Consider the following 21,325-nt stretch of genomic DNA (forward strand, 5'->3'; position numbering starts at 1 on the left):
GAAACAGAGTTCTGGTAAAGTAGCATTACTTAACTTCTTCCTGTGAGAGCATGTGAGTTGTTTCTGCCCTGGACCTTTGTGCTTCTGCTTTTTCTAACTGGAACACTCATTCCTTAGATCTCTGTCATCAGTCTTCATAAATAACATCTTGGTTCAGATGTCACCTCTTAAAGTAGGCCTTCCCCTCATCCCCCCACCACAGTCATTCGTTATCAGGTCATTCATTCTGTTTAATTTTCTTCATAGAACTCCTCATAATTTGAAAGCCTCCTATTTATCATTAAATATCCTTTTATGCTGGTGGTTTATGTTTCCTTCACTGAGGGTAGGGACTATATCTGGCTTCTTTACTCCTGCACCCCCATCCCTCACATGGAACAACATGAGGCACTCACTCAGTAGTTGATTGTATGAATCAATGCGTAAATGAGCTAAACATTCAGTAATTCAGTTGACTGCAGTAGCCCTGCTTCATTAAACATAAAGCTACTAGTACGTTCTAAAGCTACCTTTTGAACACTACCTAGAGCTTCCTAAAGTTAGTCAAAATGAATAATTGCATTCAGCTATTAGTCATGAAAATCTGAATATTTCTACGTGTGCTCTATCACTTCCCACATCTTGCATTGGCTCATTTTTGAGCATTAAACCTGTTAAAACACAAAGGGCATGCATGGGCTTTGGAGTCAAATGGACTTGAATTCTATTCCCAAGTTTGACACTTAGAGCTGTGCTGCTTTAAACAAGTTACTGAATTTGTCTAAGCCTCAGGTTCCTCTTATTTAAAAACAGAATGATATTAATATCTATCAGATGGGATTCTTTGGGGATTGGAAGACACAGTGTATGCACAGTGTATGACACACACCATGTACCCAAGTGATTTTGACTATTATGATTATCTTAGTAATTATAACAATAAGCACAACTACAACATTTATTGGTACATACTGTATACCAGCTACATTACTTGAGTCATATAATTTAATTTTGACCAGTTAGTTAAGTGATATTAATTTTCAGTTTATAGTTGTTAGATAATTTTTTAAAAAGCCACAAAACCTATAAAAACAAACTTTGGAACTTGGATCCTTCCCCATTCTCCTGTCCTATGTCTTTTCCTTTTACTATTACTACCTTCTTACTCCATTAACCTCCAGTTTTGGAGTCTTAACTTTTGGAAGTCTCACTTGTCTTTGCATATCCCCAGCACCTGGCAGAAGCATTGGTATGTAATAAGGATTTACCACCACTATTCCTCTTGCTAAATATGATACTATGTTAAACACGATGGGAAACACAGAACAGGTAGATACATGTAGCAATGTAGTTAGATACAAAGTTAGACACATGCAGCAAACCTCATAATAGCAATTAATCTTTACAAACAACTTAATAGGTGCCAAGCACATTTTTAAATGCTTTATAAGTATTCATTCACTTAATCTTTCCAGGATTCCTACAAGGTAGGTACTATAAAGTCCTAATATTACTGATGAGGGAGCTGAAGCTCAGAAAGATGGAGCACAGGCAGTGACAGAGGATGGCCTTGAAACAAGGTAGTCAGGTCCCAAGTTCCTGCTCTGCAATACTTCCAGTCCAGTAGCTTTGTGTTCTGTGGCCTCATTACACAATGATGTAAAATGCACAGATGCCTCCTAGTATTTTGATTCCAAAAGAAGATTTAGTCTTTATGCCTGGTCTTTTCAGTAGTTTCCCTTAGTTATCATACTGTTACAGCTGCTAAAAATGTAAGTCCTAATTATTTTCTCCATTTTGGCTGGTGGGGACAATCCAACACAGAATTAGTATCTTCCTCCAAGGATTTATGGTTATTTATCATTTTGTTGCCTTTTATTCTGTCCATAAGAGCACAGATAATGAGTGCTTCTGCAAAGTGAAATAGCTTGAGTATTTCATAATGTGATAATAGTCATTAGCCTATTATACTGGTTTAGTTTCCATAAGGAAGGCTTGCTTTATTTGTGACCTCCAGAATTAAGACACAGAGATGGGCTAGAAATCCTCCCTTGTCATTTAGCAAATCAAGTAATTAAAACTATTACCAAAAGCCTTTTAACAAAAAACTCTGAAAGAGTTCTCCATAGGTTGGGTAACTTTTTGTCTCCTTCATTTTTTTCCTCCCTATGGGGAATAAGGCTGAAAAATAACTCAGTGATCTTTTTTTTTTTACTTGCTCCAGAAAATAAATATAGATTTTCTTCAGGGTACTCTGGGATCTTCCCCATAGCCTGATAGAAAAAGATACTTTTCTAGTTTGTCTGAAAGTTATAGGCATGGCTGATGGTTCAGAACTTCCTCTGCTTTCCCTCCTGGGATGAGAGTATTGATGCTAGTGTTAAGGTCAAGAATCTCAACGAGAAGACAATGTCTGTAAATCCTTGACATGAAAGTACACAGGTTACTGGGGTAATTACTTCCTGGATCATGAAGTAAGAATTGAGTTTCTTGAATTCAGCTGAAAAGCCTGTGGACAGAGTAACTCAAGCCTTGTGGTCTTCTCACTTCCACTAAGATTTTGTATCTTGGGCTAATGAAATTGAGACTTAATCTAATCTTACAGTGTTGGCTCTTCCCTAGTCTGCAAACCTCTTGAAACTCCACAATATAACTGTAAAATTCTGAAAATGATTTCAAAATCCATATACACCAGATTATGAACTATAGTACATATTGCTTCACTTTGAACTTGGGTGTTCAGAAAAGTGAAACAAAAATAACTTTACCCATTTAAACAATTGTAAAGTAGAAACCCCTTCAAGAATAAAGAATGAAAAGAAGAATGATGATATTTAATTACACTTGAGGAACATACTACATGTGCTGTATGTATGGGAATACCTATGGGCTAGCCAAAACTGTGCGCACCCCTACTGCGGAATCCTGCTTAAGACAGAATATGCATACTCACGTATTTGTGTGTGATGACTATCAGTCTCTCTAGAGGGGAGATGAATGACTACTAGAAGCGCCTTTCAGGGGCCTTGGAAATTTAGGCTCTCAGTTTTCCTCCTTCCATCAACATTTCAGGATCTGCTTCCTCTGAGAGTCTTTTGCATGCATCTACCTGGACACAGACTGCATTCTTTCAGTATCTGGGGAAGTGACTCAGATCATGGGCTTTGAGTTCAATTCTGAGCCCCAAAATTAACTAGCAAGGTATTTACTTTCCCAAAGCCTCAGTTTTCCTCAACTATAAAATGGAGATAGTAAGAGCCTGCTTTACAGAATTGTTTAATGTAGATGATTCAGGACTTGACATATGGGAAGTACTCAGTAAATGTTTCTACCACTGCTACTACTTCAACTATCCCTATTAAACAAATGGTCATTTATACTTGAATAGGTCTCTTGTCTAATTAAAACTCTGTCATGAGTGAACTCATTAAAAAGACTATCTAGTCTAACTCTGTATTTTGTCTATTTGCCAAGCAAATTGTCAGGAAAAGCTGCCAGCAAAGTTCACTAATTTAATGAAATCAGAGTTCTACAGAAGTTATTCCAAACTGTAACTGGAGAAATTTTTAGTTTTAAACTAATGCTGAGGACAATTCACATTGTTTCAAGGTTTGATTTATGGAAATCCCTTCTGTTTTCTTTAGTTTTGACATGAGACAAACAGAAAAAAAATGTTGTTGATTATATATATATGTGTGTGTGTGCGTGTATATATATATGTTACATATATATATACACACAAACATACATCCTATAAATGGAGATATGTAAGTATGCACACACAAGTATATTTACAATAGCAACAATCTTAATCACCCACTTGGAAATATTTTGCTTATAATAAAACAGAACAAAATCAATTAAATTAAATTTAAAAGTGAAGATGTGCCTTCTTCCCATGCTGACAGTATTCTTCTGACCCAGAAGATTCACTCCTAACAAAATCAGGAATATGTAAGTTCTACCTCTGAATGTGTTATGTAAAGCAGTGCTGTATATACAGGTACATTCAAGAGCCTAAGAAAAACCTGTTCTCAATGTGTTTTAATGTTTCTGCACACTTTACAGATGGGGCCTACTTGAATAACACCACCATACGCATTCTTCGGGTGAGCAATACAAGATCCCTATCTTTTCTGGAGGTATAGCTGGTTTCTTCTTTGCTTTAAATCCCTGGAGTCTCTGACGATTCATCTTTTCTGCAACAATCCTTTCACATTCTTGGTCTCAATCTTCCCATGTCCAGCTATCATTTGACTGGAATTAATGAACATGCGGACAACCAGGAACCCATCTAGCTGGCACTGGGTCCAGGAGACTCTCTGATTACTGGAACATGATCAGTCAATAATATTTAAGAAAAAAGAAGTTGGACAGACTTTCTTTTCCTCTTTAAATGTTTTCTCTAAAAATCCAACAAAACATGGCAATAAAAAGAGCTCCCTATATTATTTTCTAAAGCTGATAAATATACAGAGCCTCCATTTCCAAGGTCTGGAGAATGGAGTGATTCTGATTCTTCTGTTTTCCATTTGGATTTCAACTATTTGCTGATGTCATTCAGTGATGGGTCCAAGTAACCAAATGACTTTGGCAGCAGCCATAATAGCAAGACTTGGATTTGGAGTTAGGAGTTTGGGATTCTACTTTGTGCTTTTGCATTAACTGCCTGTGTGATACTAGGCAAAATCACTTCCCTCTCAGAGCCTCCTTCTTCTCTTCCATAAGAAAGGAGGTGAACTTGAAGAAGTCAGATATTCTAAATAAATTTATTTTTAAAATAAAAATTTTATAGGGAAAAATGATGGGCAAGAAATTACTTTTAAAAATTATCTATAGCTCTTTAAGGAGGATGCATTCTATAAAAATACTATTATGCAAATTTTCCCACAGAGTTGAGGTGGATTGAGGTGATTTTTCTTGCTTAGAAGGCTGAGAAAATCTAGGGAGCTGTGTTTCACACTCTGGCCAGGAGGACCGATATTCTTAATAAAATGTCTGTTGTTCTATTTGACAAAATGCATTCACTTAATATCTCTATGAAAATGAATTAAATCAATTAGGAAATCTGAATTAAAAATTGATATATTAATGTTTGATAGACTACATTTCACTGTGGGATGGATACTTGGATATTCACTTGCTTAATATCCTATGCTAAAACTTTAGGAGTAAAGGAAGAAGATAAAATGAATAAAACCCTGCCTATCTAAATTCATTACAGGCTAACATTATCCTTTGCCATTTTCCCAATGACAGAACATATACAGCAGGAGGTGGCTGAATTGCCTTGTGCTTCCTGCTGAATTCGTCTTTAAGAATGTGAACCTTTAATCAGAAGTGACATGTTTCTGATCTAATGTTACATATGAGAACTGTATAGACATATGAAGTCAAGGCCTCGCCCCTTGCACCAAAAGAAAAATAGCTATTTTTAGATGGGTCAGCTGTTACTGAAAGAGCAGAAGAGCTCTTCCTTCTGTAAGAACTGCCCTAATAAAGTCAGCATCAGTGCATCTCCTGAGCCATTTATTTAACCAATGAGACTACAAATTACAACAGCACAACTATAAGATTATAAATTGTGCCACAAATAGCTTTTTCTTTTTGTCACCAAAATATTAAGTAAATTTTAAGCAGCAGTCCTGCACTTTATAGCAACACTACATATTTCACCTTTATATCAAGTCCACAAACCACATACTACAGGGGATAAACAAATATATCCCAACATGTTCTGTAATGGTTAAAGAATGAAGTGAGGAGGTTTTGTTGATATGGAAACATGTTTATGATATATTTGTTGTCAAAGAAAAAAATCAAATCACAGAATAGTGTACATAATATGAATCTGTTTTCATGAAAAACAATTTATATACTTTTTTACTAGAAAAATATCTGGAAGAGTATAAAACAAAGCACACACAGTGGTTATCACTGATTGGTAGGTTTAAGGGCAATTTTATTTTCACAACTGTACTTTCTAAACTTACAAAAATGAATATGTATCACCTAATAGGAAGTCTTTTGTTTTAGTTATTTTTTATTTTTAATGTGTGATAAAATGTTTACGATGTAATGTTAATGACTTGGTATAAATAATATGAATTTAAATTTGGATTCAGTCTTTAAATTTTAATAAAAATGCACATTGTTATGCTCACAAAAAGATGCCATCAACTGATAATTCAGGTTTTCTTGTATTTCTGAATGTAATGATTTTGTTTTTGCTTTCTTAATTACTAAGAAGGTGTTTTTCAAGGAGATAAATAAAATTACTAAAGCACTGAAATACCATAGAGCAAATGCCAATATTGCTCTATTAATAATGAGATTGAAGTCCTAAAAGCATATATGCCATGTATTAGCAAATCACAGGAAAATGGGATTTTTGGAGCTAGAAAAAAATTTAGAAATCACTTAAATGAGTAATTATAAGAACCACTAATTGTAGACTAGACTACAGACCTCCTAATTCTCTGTACAGTGTAATTATTTCTTTGCTTTTATAATCTAATAAATATTCTATAATTTTAATTAAATAACAGTTTAAATTATATCTATGCAATGTTCTTTATGCTGCCAACAAGATTAAACCTGATTTTTACCTGCTAATGCTTCATCTGGGTTCACTGACAGAAATCCTATATTTCCTATGTTCTATGTCATTTTTTCTTGAAGTGCTCTGAAAGTGATTTGATTGCATCCATTTTATTTTGGAATAAAATGTAGTTAATCTGTTTGAAATATCTGCTTTATAAATTACTAGAAATTATTTGCCTACTAAACTGAAAAGTCCTTTGTCACCCATTCCACAAGTGGGTTACTCCCAAGAAAATGTTCTTTCCCACTTCCAGCTGTGTCTCCAGACAGAAATCTCTAAATAGTATTGTTAAAGACAGGAGGCATTTGATTTTATGATCAAACTGGTATAACTGCACTGTCAACCATCCAAGAGTGAAGGTAAGAATCTACATTCAAGGATTTCATATTCCTTAGCCACTAACTATACATTTATTATTGAAAAGGGATTATGCATAACTTTTCTTAGTTATCCCTATATCCTATAGATCTTTAAATAAGTGGAGAAAAATACACATGTGATAACACATGATAAGAGTAAAAGGAAAGTCTTGGTTCAACAGAAACCATACAACACTCAATTAAATGAAAATTGCTGAGTGCATGCCACAAACGAGGTCTGGGTGTGGGGAAACAGGGCAGCTTGTAAAGGTGGCCAAGGCTGCCTCGGTCTCAAGCCAGGCATCTTTTTCCTTAACTCCTGATCTCATGCTGCCAAATACAATGACTGGTGATAACTGGCTCCACAGTAAGTTCGTGTCCTCAATGTTGTTTGACAATCCTTTAAGTTTTCCTTAGTAGTTCCCCTTTTCTGACAGACTCGAGCCATAGCTGGTCTGACCTTTCCCCTTCTCTTCACTCCACTTGCTTATTCCTACTCTTCTCATTCTAGACAATAGATTTTGCTCCTTCACAGAATCATGAAAAATAATTAGGATAAAATATTATAATGTAAAACTACTTTCTTGATATTTTAAACCTTTTCTTTCCCAGTCTTCTGTTTACTTATCAAATATTCCCAACATCCACTTACTTATTAAATAGTTACATTGGACATTTACTATCCACAAATTAGCATGTTACTTCAAATATGTAATTTTATTTTCTAGTTTGATGTTAGATTACACATCCTTTTACATTCATTGATCATTGATCAATTTTCTGTGGTCATGGATCCCACCTACTAAGCCACACGTGCTCTGAGATGAGATGATCTCATTTTCAGACAGCTACTGAAAGTGGATTCTCTACCACTAATAGATGGAAGTATCATTTCTTAGCTGCATACTTTTAAATCTTGAGTAATATATTCTAGATAACAGAACAGGAGATTCCTAGGCCTCTGAAACATAACAATTCTTTTCCTTTTCCAAATTTTATCATGAAAATTTTCAAATATACAGATAAGTTGAAAGAATAACACAATGAACACTATGTATACCATGAAATTCAACAAACATTAATATTTTGCATACTGCTTCCTCTACCTTTATTATGTTTTATACTTGAACATTTCACTAAAGAAAACCCTAAGAAGAAGCTTACTTAGATCATCTGAATGACTTCCCCTCCCCTACTCCATATCTGCCAATCTCTGTGGCTCTCAACTGAGAAGAGTTTAAGTCCTTTGCTTTTACCTTGACCTAGTATGACATTGAGCTCAGAGGCCTCATTCTACCTGGTAAAAATCCCTTTAGTAAACAGGGACTGATGTGAACCTCAGACCTAAAGATGTACCTTCCATAGAAAACTCAGATATGTTGTTCCTTAGGGCCCTATTTATCAATCAAGAACAAGGTCTGTGTCTTTAGATCTAATGAAAGCTGTTTCCATCTAACTTTCTTTTTCTTCTTCTTTTTTTTTTTTCCCTGTGTGTTCTCAGGTGATTCTTACTGTTCTTTATTCCCAACTTGCCAGTACCTAAGGATCAGGACAGAATGGTGATGAAGAGCAACATCTGTGCATTCAAACTACTATGTTTTTCCGAGGGTAGCACACAATTTCCTTAGTTTCTTCATGTTAGATGGAAAAACACTCTTAAGAGCTAAAGTCAATATTAAATGAGAAAATATAAGCAAAGTTCTGGCACAGTGACAAGTACATGCTCAGTTCTTTAATGAGTGCGAGCTTCTGATACTAATACTACTAGTATGTGTTTCATCGCACCATTATTGAACATAGACACAGGGTAGATTTCTTGCTAGGCCGTCAGCAATAGAAAATGATTGAGCTGGAAATAGGTAAGTAGGAGAGGGGGGAAGTAGAGCTGAATCAATCCTAGCAATGGTAATTGAATTCTTTTTACTTATTTATTGAAAATGAACCTCTTGGAACTGAGAAGAGAATATATGGTCTGCATTCAGTTTCCAGCCATGAAACAAAATGTTCTACTTTTTATCAGTAAAAACTGCAATGCAACATTTATAAATTTCCTGAAAAACCTTGTTATCAATTTCAAATTCAGAATTAACATTACAACTGAGAGAACAATCAGAATTCATGAGTTTTCTCTGTCCAGAAGTGTTAGTTTTATGCCTGTCAGATGTGTCAGGAACCTGCATAGTTGGGCAACAGCCTTTGTTGGAAGTGGGGATGGGAGAGTGATGAATTCCTGCTGCTGTGAGTTGGAGTTACAGCAATGGTGTCCAATTGGTCTTCACGATAAGAATGAACAACCATCAGTTGTTTTGTCTAATTATTGGCTTGATGATATAAAGAAGCCATATTTATCATCTATACTGGTTCTTTCTTTTTTCTCTCAATTCCAAAGACATACTGATTGTTGATTTTTCAATCTATTTAACCTTGGATATGTGCATTCAGAATTTATTGACAATTACTGAGCTTATTTACCATGTAGTTACTTTGTCAGTGTTGGATATACAGGAGAGAACATCACTTGTTTCCTGCTATGAAGATGGGCCTTCCAAGGACACAGGAAGAACTCAGTGCAATGTCTATATGATTGTTGCAAAGATTAACTGATTTTTTAAGCAAAATGCATCTGGCACTGTGTTTGATACTTAGCCAGAACTTGCCACTGGCCAGTCCTCTTTCCCCTCATTCACTGCTGAGTGGGGGATTATTTCTGTGCCTCCTACTGCCTTTAGGAGTCTGACTTCTCTCTGTGCTTAACTCTTAAAAAGTATTAACCTCAACCTCTTTTTATTCTCCATCTCCCCCACCATTATCTGGTAACCCTCATCAAGTCTTTTTGATACCACATGTTTTGTAGTTGTTTACAAGTAATAAGTTTAAAACAATGTATCTGCTAACACAGTTCTTTCCATTAGTACTTCCACAGTCCACTACTTTGGTGAAATCTCTGCAGACACTGACAGTCAACTTATTTTATCTCTGCTGCTTATTCCCTAAGGCATATATGTGAGCAGTGCTGTATTCAATCCATCTCTTTACAGCCAGTGGCTGACACAGTACAAACAAGCTCTCTGTCTGCTTCACTCTCTTTCTCCCTCCTTGAGTAGCCAAATGCCATTTTCTTGATCAATATGATAAAAAAAAGAAGATGGTTTATAAGCATCTAAGACAATATATCAATCAAACACACTGAATATACCAGATAATGAAAATGAGATGCGACCAATAAGAAAAATGAGGAAGTGAGAAGCATCCCAGTGTAGTGGTTAAGAGCTGCAGCTCTCAACTGGGACATGAGTTCAAATCCCATTCACAGGTTATTTTCTTTGTGATCTTAGACAAGTTTCATCAGCCTCAGTTTCTTTACTTGAAATTAAAGACTATAACAGTTTCTAACTTATGAAGTTGCTGTAAGGATTAACTATAATAATGCATGAAGAGCTCTTAGCTCAAAGTCTGACCCTTAACAAGTGTTCAATAAATGATTACTATTATTATGATGATGATGATAAAGTAACCACATATTTATATAAAACAGAATATATCAGAGGTAATTGAACATTTCAGAATTTAGCATTTCTTCCTGATAATGCAGAGAAATCCTATATAGTATAATGTTTTCAGAGGAAGATAAGTAACTTTTTTCTTAATTTTTTTCCTCAGAAAACCATCTATCACTTCTAATACAAAATAAACTTTAAAAGAAGAAATTGCCTTATTTTACAATTCATTTGTAAACCCAAAGAACAGAGAATCATAATTCTTTTCTGACATAAAATTACATTTAATAGTGTATACTCATTAATAAACATGAGATAACGACTTTATTTCCAAGTCTGATTCCTCTTTGGAAGGTCAGAGGACACAGAAAGCCTTCCTGTCATCAGAGGACCAGACCCAGTTCATGCAGTTTAGGAGCAATTTATAAAACAGAGCATCTGCCACGTTCAAACAAGTATTTGGCATTCATAATTTTTTCCCATTTTAAGGAAACCCTACATCTCCGCTATTTTGATATTGTTTATCCCTACTCCTTAAAGAAAGCAGCTTTAGTATCAACAGCTGATATTAGAAGATAATTTAGAAAAACTGAGTCTTAGCCAGCACTAAGTCCCTTTGTAAACATGTTCCCTTAAGCTCTCAGATGTCCACTGAATAAGAGATTTAACCGCTTATCCCAGAACTGAAGGATGGCTAAGTAAAACAGCACAATATCCCCCTCCAATAAATAGCAATAACTATTTCATACAGGAAAAGTTCGATTTGAAATGTACGCTACAGACCTGAGGCCATAAAGGACTGTTCCATCCGGATGCAGGCGGATCATGCGGTTCTTGACGGTCACTCCGTGCACAAATGACTTCTTATCATTCAGGAAGTAGGTATCAGGCACCCAGAGCTGGTCTGCCACTCTATTGTCCAGAGTCAAGTTTAAAGGTATTACATTATAGGACAGCCTCTTATCTCTCCAGGCTTGCTGAAAGTACATTGTCAAGGTATAATCCTGTGAATGTAAGAAGAAAATGGTTATTTTGTACCTAAGCATACTTGGGAGATAGTCAAACACTTCAGTATTCAGAAGAAAAGAAAGTATATACAGCCTAATGCTAGAGACATATACTATACTATTAATATGTAGGCACACATTAATTTACTAAACCCATTTTTACTGAGCACATACTATGTGCTAGACACCATGATAGGCACTGTAAATACAGAATTGAAGAGAGCATATCATTGTGAAATTTATTATATGTTACCCAGGAAGAAAGATGGTAAGGGAAAATTACTTAATAATTAATCTGTCTCCCACAAAGTGGGGTACATAGGATCTTCGGTGGGACACAAATACAATGGTAAAAAGTAGTTAATTACAGTTGTAATTGTAAAAGTTTGTCAATGAGAATGCTAACTAGTCTAATTGAGGGGGGTTTCCCAGGAGAGATGACACTTACACTGAGACATGTGTAGCTTCCCAGCTATATACACAATATTAGCTCTGTCAGTATTTCATGAGAATTTTAATCCTAGGATTATGGATTGACAGGCTATGCTCTTAGCTTTTGAGAACAGCGATCTGTTACAAAGTGAATACTGGAGTCCCAGTTCCACCATTTTTCAACTGTTTCTAGAATGCAAATTTATACAACTTCTTTTCACTTCAGTTCCATTAACTATAAATGGGTCTTTTAATACATGCCTGATCTAACCAGAAGATTATTATGACAATTAAATGTATAACTCAAATGCAATTTGCAAACTACAAAAAGCTATGTATTATAAATAAAGCATTTACATATATAGTGACATGTTTTATCCATTAGAAGCCTATGGGAACAATGTAATTGCTCTCTCACCCTCATTTAAATGACTAAATGAAGGGCCAAATATTCATTTGAAAAGGATAATTACCATTCTATTTTAAAATCAGTTCACAATGCCTTACTTGAGGGTTTTTTGAAAAACCAGAATCATGTATTAATCATCACTGCAACCTAAGAGTTAGCACAGTCCTAGGGCACAAATAGTGAATGAATGAATGAGAGTCCAATAAGGTATTTGTATTGGATTTCTGCACTTAACTGCATACTTTCGTGGAAAAGACGTAACTTCAATCTCTATGAGGTCCCTGAGTTTTTCCAACACTTGTTAAGATTTATACATCTTCATTTGGTTACTTAATTTTAAAATACGACTTGTAAGATACTATCTGCTAAAAACATTGAACAGTTTTTGTAGGAAAAGTATAATCCCTCTGTGAAAAATGTAAATATTTTCCCTGATTTCACAAATGTGCAAAATTTGGTCTCAATGAGAAGTGTAGAAATAAACTTCTATTCTAAGAAAGATATATTAATATCCTCAAAGCATATCAAATAATTGTACATGAAATTAACTTTGGTGGATCACTTTAGTCATGCTCTGGACTGTTCTGCACCACTGTGCTTTATACAATTTTTTGCATGTGCCTGTGTTACAAATAATCTAAAAAGTATGATATAAATAAGGTAGGCAACTTATACTGCACTTGAGAGAACACATTTGGTGATTGATTACCAGTCCTTGGATATAAAACAGAAATTTTTCTTATTTTCTCTATCAGAAGATAAGGTTACTTAAGCTTTTCTGATAGTAACCCTTAAGATTTAGGGGAGATAATACTCTTTGGAAGGTTTTGGGATTTACCAGTCAGCTGAGATGTGTTTGGACAAAGGAAATTGTATTCTCTTTGGGCTAAATAAATGGTATATTGTGAGATCTTGTTTCATATGCTAACTTCTGTTATTTGTCAGTAAGGCAATGCCTACTAAGAAATGCTCCCAGATAGACCCTGGTGATTCTGCTAACCATCAAATCAATTTTCATTTCACATATTTTTAAATAATATATTATGGTACTGTCAAAAACAGAAGAAAATTAAGAATCTAAATAAATGTTATTGAATTTAAAAAAAGAGAGTAGTTCTGTGTTCTACCTCTCCCCTAGGTCTCCATCCACCCAAGATAAATCCTTTGAATGTTTCTATAGAAAGCATATACTTCATATTTAACAAATCCACACCTACAGGAAATTGACTTACAGTTGGTTCATTCAGACTGAAACAAACCAACAAATAATTCACATCTGGATGCTCAATCATCCATGGCATCCCACACAAGAAGGACTTAGATAATGACAACTAAAATCAACTGACTTTCAAGATGGAGGCCAAACAAGATGGAGTAAGCCCACTACAGGCTATCCTGCCCACTAATTATATCTGAACACCCTGGAAAGAATAAAAACAAAAACAAAAACAAGAACACAACTACCTCAGGACTATGCAAAGTAAAATATAGTAAGTAGATTGGGGAGGGAATCAAAATGGGAAGAAAAGACCATTCCAATGATGAGTTTATCATTTGTTTTATTTTTTCTCCTTCTGTCTCCTTAAGGTAATACACACACACACACATACACACACACACACACACACACAACCAAAAGCATAAACAAATGAAATGATAAAAAATGTGCCTGGATTTGAAAGTGAGTATTATAAAATACCAGTTCTCCTCAAATTGATCTATAGATAAATTCAATCCCAATCAATATCTGAGCGGAATTTTGCAGATATGCACAGTTGATTCTAAAATTTATAGAGAAATCAAGGAATGAGAATAGACAAAGCAATTTTGAAAGGTACCAAAGTTGGAGGACTCACACTATCTGATTTCAAGACTTATTATCAAGCTACATTAAGATAGTATTATAATGTGGTATTGACATAAACATAGATAAATAAAACAGAAGAACCTAAAAATAAATTCAAACAAATATGCTCAATGATTTCTGACAAAGGTACAAAGGTAACAGATTGGAACAAGCTTAATTTTTTTAACAAATAATCTGGGTTACCTGTACTATCCAAATGTAAATAAATAAGTAGCTAAATAAGTAAATATATATATGAGAACAATTACCTATACTTTGTACCTTAAATAAAAATAAACTCAAGATGGGTCATAGATTTAAATGTAAAATGTAAAAATATAAAATGTTGAGAAGAAAACAGGAGAAATTCTCTGTCTCTGTGATCTTGGGTTAGGCAAAGATTTGTTAGATAAAAACCCAAAAGCACAAGCAATAAGACAAAATAGTGATAAATTGGACTTCAGCAAAATTTAAAACTTTGGATCCATGAAAGACACTAGCAAGAGACTGAAAAGATAAAGCAAAGCAAATCACATATACAACTAAGGACAGGCATCCAAAACATATAAATGTATAAAGGATTGTAAAAATTCAACGAACAACCGCACAAAAAACAGGCAAAAGAATGTGAACAGGCACTTAACCAATGGCAAGTAAGCATATGAAATGACACATAACATCATTAGACATTAAGGAAAATCAAATTAAAAACTAAAATGAGATTCTACTATACACCAATTAGAAAAGCTAAAATAAAAATAATAATAAACAATGAACAAATTCAAGTGCTGGTAAAGATGCAGAACAACCAAAACTCTTATGCGTTGCAGATAGGAATGCAAATTACTAAGCATTTGGAAGAAAGTTTGACAGTTTCCCATAAAGTTAACATACATTTGACAAAAGACCTAGCAATCCTACTCCTTATTCAAATGTTTACAGCAGTTCTATATTAATTACCAAAACTGAAAACTGTCTGGATGAATACTCTTCACCAGATGAAGAGATAAACAAACTGGTACATCCATGAAGCAGAATACTACTCAGCAATGAGGAAGAACAAACAATCAATATACACAGTATCACTAATGGTATTGCAATATATGCAGTATCATTAATGGTATTGCAATATATGCAATATCATTATATACAGGAAGTTAAGGAAAAGAAGCCAGGTTCAAAAGCATGCAGAGTATATGATTCCATTTATATGACATTCTGTAAAAGGTAGGACTGTAAGAATAGAGAACAGATTAGTTGTGCCCTAGGATTCAAGATGGGGGAGAGGTTGACTGCAAAGGGCCAACATGAAGGAATTATTTGGATAACAGAATTGTCTGCGTCTTAATTGCAGTGGTGGTTACTTCAGATATGTGTCATGACTCACAGAACTGCACCAAATGAGTGCATTTTTTGGTATGTACACACACAAAAAATTTAATTGCTTAAAAAAACATAGTCTCTAGGGTCTGCTACCCCCAGATTCATATCCTGGAACTTCCATATTTTGTGATCTTGAGTGATTCTTTTCAAGTTTCCAACTGAAAAGAACAACTAAAGATAATTAATTTAGGGATTAGGGTAAACAAGAACTGCTTTGACATTTGGAGGAAAGAAAGTAGAGTGATGCTACAAAATAAGTCTCCTCCATGCATGTCTGGAGACATACAGCCCCACTGGGATGGGCCGACAAGACCATCACTAAATCGTTAGGCTCACAATTCCCCATTCGTGCAATGAGATGATTGGGGTAGATAGTTTACAAGCCCACTTCTAGAAACAAAATAATTCCACTGTAAGAGATTCTTTCCTGACTTGGTGATCAAATACATCTTATTCAAAATCTTCTAAATGACTAACGTACTTTTTATATCTGTTTTTTGCTGTCTTTGTAATTTTTTTCTAATACCAGGATTCAAACTTTCCCTCTTTCTTTGACATAGTGTTCTAGAAAATAAATACTATGAAATAATTTGTGTGCATGTGTCTGATCTTTTTTAACTTTATTATTTTGTGAATTGCCTATTCATGTGCTCTGAACATTTTTCACTTGGGTATTTACCTCCAGCTATTGGATATTTGGATATATATCTAGATATATCTTATTTCACTGTTTTCAATTTTTTATATTTATTTTATCTCCATAGTTTGAAACACAAAGTAGTATAGAGAGTTTCTGTATGCCTTTCACACAGCTTCTTCTAAGATTAACATTTTTATAGCCATAGAACACTATCAAACCAGGATATTAACATTAATATAATACTATTAACTAAACTATAGACCTTATTAGAGTATCATCCATTTATTCACTAGTGTCCTGAATTTCACTAGGACTGAATTTCAAAGATAAGGATGCCAAATTATTTCCCTAATTAAAAACTTCTGCTTTTATCCCCTTATGGAAGATAAATTGTTACCTCTGATGTAGAAATTATCACCTAAATTAAAACCAGAGTAAGAAAGTACACCCACAGTAAGTACATTCTCAGTATCATAAACTGTCACCTTCTTGAGAGCAAAGACTGTTCCTTATCCCTGTGTATAGCCAATATTGTGCCTACTTCCTGGTAAATGGTAGAAACTACCAGAATTTCTCAAGTGTCACCAAGTTCCTTATGTATACTTGGGAACATGTACAGAAGTCTCTGAACCATGCATACCCTTTGCTCTGGTATTTATATTCCTAGGGATATTTGTAGAAAATTAAGCAATATGTTTTGACTGCTTTCTCTCCAAATATATACCACAAATCTCTCCTGTGTCACCAATGCTGTCAATCCAGTTTAAGACACCATTATTCTGAGTGATTGCAACGTCACTGTTACTGTCTCCTTGCTTCTAACCCTTGCCCTCACATGGTAGTAAAAACGTAAAGCAGATTACATGTCTCCCTTGGTTAATATCATCCAACAGTTTTCATTGTACTTAAAATAAAACCCAGACTTATTACGCTGACCTTTAAGATCCTACATGACCTGGATTCCAAACACCTCTTCAGCTACGTCTCCTACTCCCTTCCCTCACTTCAATGCATGAAGCCCATCCACACCAGTTTTGTGTTTGACGAATACTCCAAGCTTCTTCAGCCTTACAAATTTTGTCTTAACAACTAACTGGAAAAACCATGTACCCAAGTGTGGTTGGCTCTTCCTTGGGACTCAGAGCTCAAATCAAAGATCAGACCTCCTCAGTGGGTCCTTCCGTGACCATCTTCCTTCCAACCTCAGTGAGCACCGTGACATCTAGCACTTTTATTGTATTTATAGCACTGACCTTTTTTCCAACAAATTTTATTCATTTACTGGTTAACTTTTTACATTTTTCATCTCTCCCAACTAGAAGGTAAGTTTAATGAAAATATGAAGCTCTCTAAAACTTATTCATCATTGTATCCTCATACCTAAAAGAGACTTTAGAATAAAGCTGTAATAAAAAATTCTCTATTGAAAGATGTGAAGGAATGAATGAAACAAATGCAGACTTTATCTCCCCAAAATACTTATTGCTGTGTTAGCACTAAAATAAAAAATTAGCAAAGACCATCAGCATGAAACTGAATAAATAAAATATAGTACAAATACATAATGGCATACAGGAATTAAAATAGCATTATAAAAAATACTGACATGAATAGATGTACTCAATGTAATATTAATATATACTATTACATATTATCTTTTTTTAATAGAATGCTACCAAACAATATGCATAATATGATCCCATTTTGGAAAATACAGATGTACACATGTAGGAAAATATATCTAAAAGGAAATATAAATAGTGGTATCATTATGTAGAAAGATGACAAGTGATTTTTAATACTTTTTTGTTAATCTATGTATTTTTGCTATAAATATAAATCATGTCTGCAATAAAAACTATGTAACAAATAATTCCTTATTGAATTAAATTATAAAAATAACATACAAATATATCTTTGCTCTCTGCATATTTAGAGTTCAGCATGAAGGAAAAGGAAACATATTCATAGTCAGAAACAAATGAGAAACCCTCAGCCTGTTGACTTGTTAGTAATGAATTACACATTTCCATTGTATTGATTAAAGGGTTTTATCTGGAATTATACAAGAAGTAAGAGTTTTAAGTGGTTAACCATATTTCCTTTGCCAGGGAAGTTCACATTTAAGCCACTGTTGAGAAGTGAAATATCTATTCCTATTTTCCTGCTACACACCAAAAAAGGAGATCCCAGAATCTTCCTCTAGCACCAACTTTAGCCTTCTTCACTCTGAACACACACACACAGACACACAGATGTTCATCCTAGTTTAAATCTAATAGCACCCTCCATTCTATAACGGAAGTTTGAGTCTAATGCATTCTTCTACAAAAACTTTCAGAGACTCGATTGTTTATAAAGTCCAAATTGCTTGCAAGGTTCTTCACAGTCTGTTCTGCTCACTTCACCTCTCTGCATTTCTTGTCCTCATCCAAAGCGAATGAACTTAGATACTGTAATGATCCCAGTTTAAGTCTCAGATGTTCTAGGATGATGTCATTCCATAATCTTCAACTAATCACCTCTTGAACCTTTTGTTTGAATTAAACTTTTCTACCTCCATACACAGCTTTTTATTTTCCATTTTGCTTATTATTTTTCCCATTTCCCTTCTTTGTCTACCCAAATACTACCCAGCCTCCAAGCATTCATGAGGACCTCTCCCACTTCTCTCTCTGCCATAGTCCACAGTCATCCTTTGAGTCCTTTAGATGCAGTGGTCTGTAGCATCCTAAGCATTGTTGAGTTGAATCTGTTGTAAAGTTATTTAGAGGAGGGGGATCATCTCCCAAAATAAATTGTACTGCATTCTCTGAAGTTAGAAACCATGCCATTATTTCTTTACAAAGTGATCCATGCAGCTAGTCTTTAACATAATTGATCCTTTATGAATATTTATTCATAAATACACTAAAGCTTGTTCTCACTTTCTCACTATTCCTTATGGGTTTCAAATTTTGATTCTTTAAACCCCTTTACTAGTCATTATTCCTGAATTCCCCAATATTTCTTCTCTCCATCCACTGGCATATGAGAATGAGTTTTCATTCTACCCTTTTCCCACAAGTTTCAAACATTCTCAGAGCTACTGGTGTTCTTTCAGTTTTTCATAGTTTCTCTAATTCTACTGGCAGAATTCCCTGGGCTGGGGCTGGGGATTTTGGAAGGACACAAATTATTTATTCAAAGCAAAAAGAAGTCAGAGAGAAGTGCAAATATCCCCACGAAGCCCTTTCCACATTCCTAGTTCTTCAAAATGCTTACTGCCTTCCACATCTGAGCCCACAAATTGCTGATCCAGTTATAGGTCATGGTAGTATTTCTACATTCTCAACCTCCTAAACTAGAATGTAATGGAGTAAAACTCAGCTCCCCTTTAATAGAAGCCATCACACCAGATGTTTAATTACAGCATTTTGGAGGCAGCACATGGTTGCCGCTCTGACTAATTGCAAGAGACACATTTGGAACATGAGAACTGCACCTAAGATCACCCATAAGGGAAATCCAAGTTCAGAAGTGACTGATTATTTTCTTGTAGTGAAACTAAAATGCACATGGCCAAAGCAATGAGCTTTCCCACCATTTTGCTTAGTTCATTTTGCATTTTATTACCTTTTCAATGATAATGGAACTAATTCTAAGGATGGCTAAAAAATCAAGCCAATATAACTTGTTACCTCTGTCCCTAAATACTTAATAACACCCATACTGGGGGATTCAGTTCACACTGAGATAATCAACATTAAAATTATACTTTGCATGTATGATTTGTTCCCTATAGTTTTGTGCTTTATTACTTTATAAATTTACCTCAAATCGTGTTAGAGTATTTTGTCATCAATTAGTCTGTCCCCTGTTCTAACATCTAACACTGGCCCTAGGCTAACACCTTCTCCATGCACTATTTCATTAATCATCACAACAGTCCTATAAGTTATGTACTAGATTTAGTGTGTGGTACCTGCTGTGAGTTCTTGAGTATGCCACCTAAATTCCCTTAGACACCATGTTCTGTAAAACAAAGGAAATAATAGTTCCTACTGTTAAATAAGTTCACCCAAGGAAAAGTGATTAGTAGAATGCCTGGCTCAGATTAAGCATTCTACAGACATTTGCTGTTATATTATTGTTATTCTTATTAGTTCCATTTTCCAGGTGACACATCTGAAATACAGAGAGGTAAATGTCTTTTCTGATGGAGGCAGTCAGTAATGTTCTAAGTCATGATTTGGCTAAGGGACTCTTTGACCATGAAGCTCATGTTCTTAAAACTATTTTGAGCTGCCTTTGGAACACTCGCCTCATACCAGTTTTGATTTTGACGCATCATTTCCCAACATTACTTCTATTTTCCTCCAACTCCTTCGGAAACATGAGGAAAAAAATCTATCTACACAGCCATATGCAGAAACAAAAAAACAGAACAACTTTGGGTATACATGACATAAATTATGTCTTGGAGGAAAAAGGTGAATGTTGATGCCCAAGCATTCTTTGGGTTTTGGACACTACAGTTGTTGCATACATTGCCCTATTCCTGAACACAGAGACACAATTTTACACAAAGGTGATTGCTCAACACTGATATACAGAATGATTAAAAAGCATCTCTGATTTTGGCAGAGTGTATGTCTTACAACTGAGAAGCCCAAAGTAATGAAATGAACTGTAGGGTACTACCTGTAATAAAGCACTTATTCAAAAATAATTAAATTGGAAAAATATTTCCATTAAAGTAAAACACGTTTAACTTAGATTCACACTATTTCAGGAAATTTTTTTCAGGGGAAGGGTGGCAATGATTACTTAACTCTTAGATTAAACCGCAAGAAATTGACATTTTTTTGTGAGTTCAAAAATGCTTGAATTTTGGCAGTTTTATATGGTTTAAACTAGATATATGGTAGCTAGTATAAAAGTAAGTTTATTTGACTACAGTAATTTTAGGTTCAAAATAACTAATAACATAAACCCACACACAATTTTAAAAATAGTTTATTATTTCTATAATTGCATTTAAAAAATGACTTTGAAATTTGTAGTCAGATTTAAAAAAAAGAACAGATTATGTCCTAAAACTTAGGGATTTTTCAAATTCTCCCTTTAGCTTTATCCTTGATGATGCAACAATATCAAAGCTATGTAATTATGTTCCCTGTGTTACCA

The 21,325-nt window shown here is 34.6% G+C and overlaps 1 protein-coding gene across 5 annotated transcripts in view; it reads right to left on the reverse strand.

Annotated features, from left to right (window-relative positions):
* The window catches only part of GABRB2 (gamma-aminobutyric acid type A receptor subunit beta2), a 230,401-nt gene that overhangs the window by 134,997 nt on the left and 74,079 nt on the right, over positions 1–21,325 (reverse strand). For all 5 annotated transcript variants that reach the window (XM_037025181.2, XM_037025182.2, XM_037025183.2 and 2 more), the window contains one exon: positions 11,223–11,443. In XM_037025181.2, the coding sequence (XP_036881076.1) occupies positions 11,223–11,443 (221 nt within the window). The remainder of the gene's footprint in view (positions 1–11,222; positions 11,444–21,325) is intronic.

This window comes from Manis javanica, chromosome 1 (assembly GCF_040802235.1).
Source record: "Manis javanica isolate MJ-LG chromosome 1, MJ_LKY, whole genome shotgun sequence".
Taxonomy (NCBI): domain Eukaryota; kingdom Metazoa; phylum Chordata; class Mammalia; order Pholidota; family Manidae; genus Manis; species Manis javanica.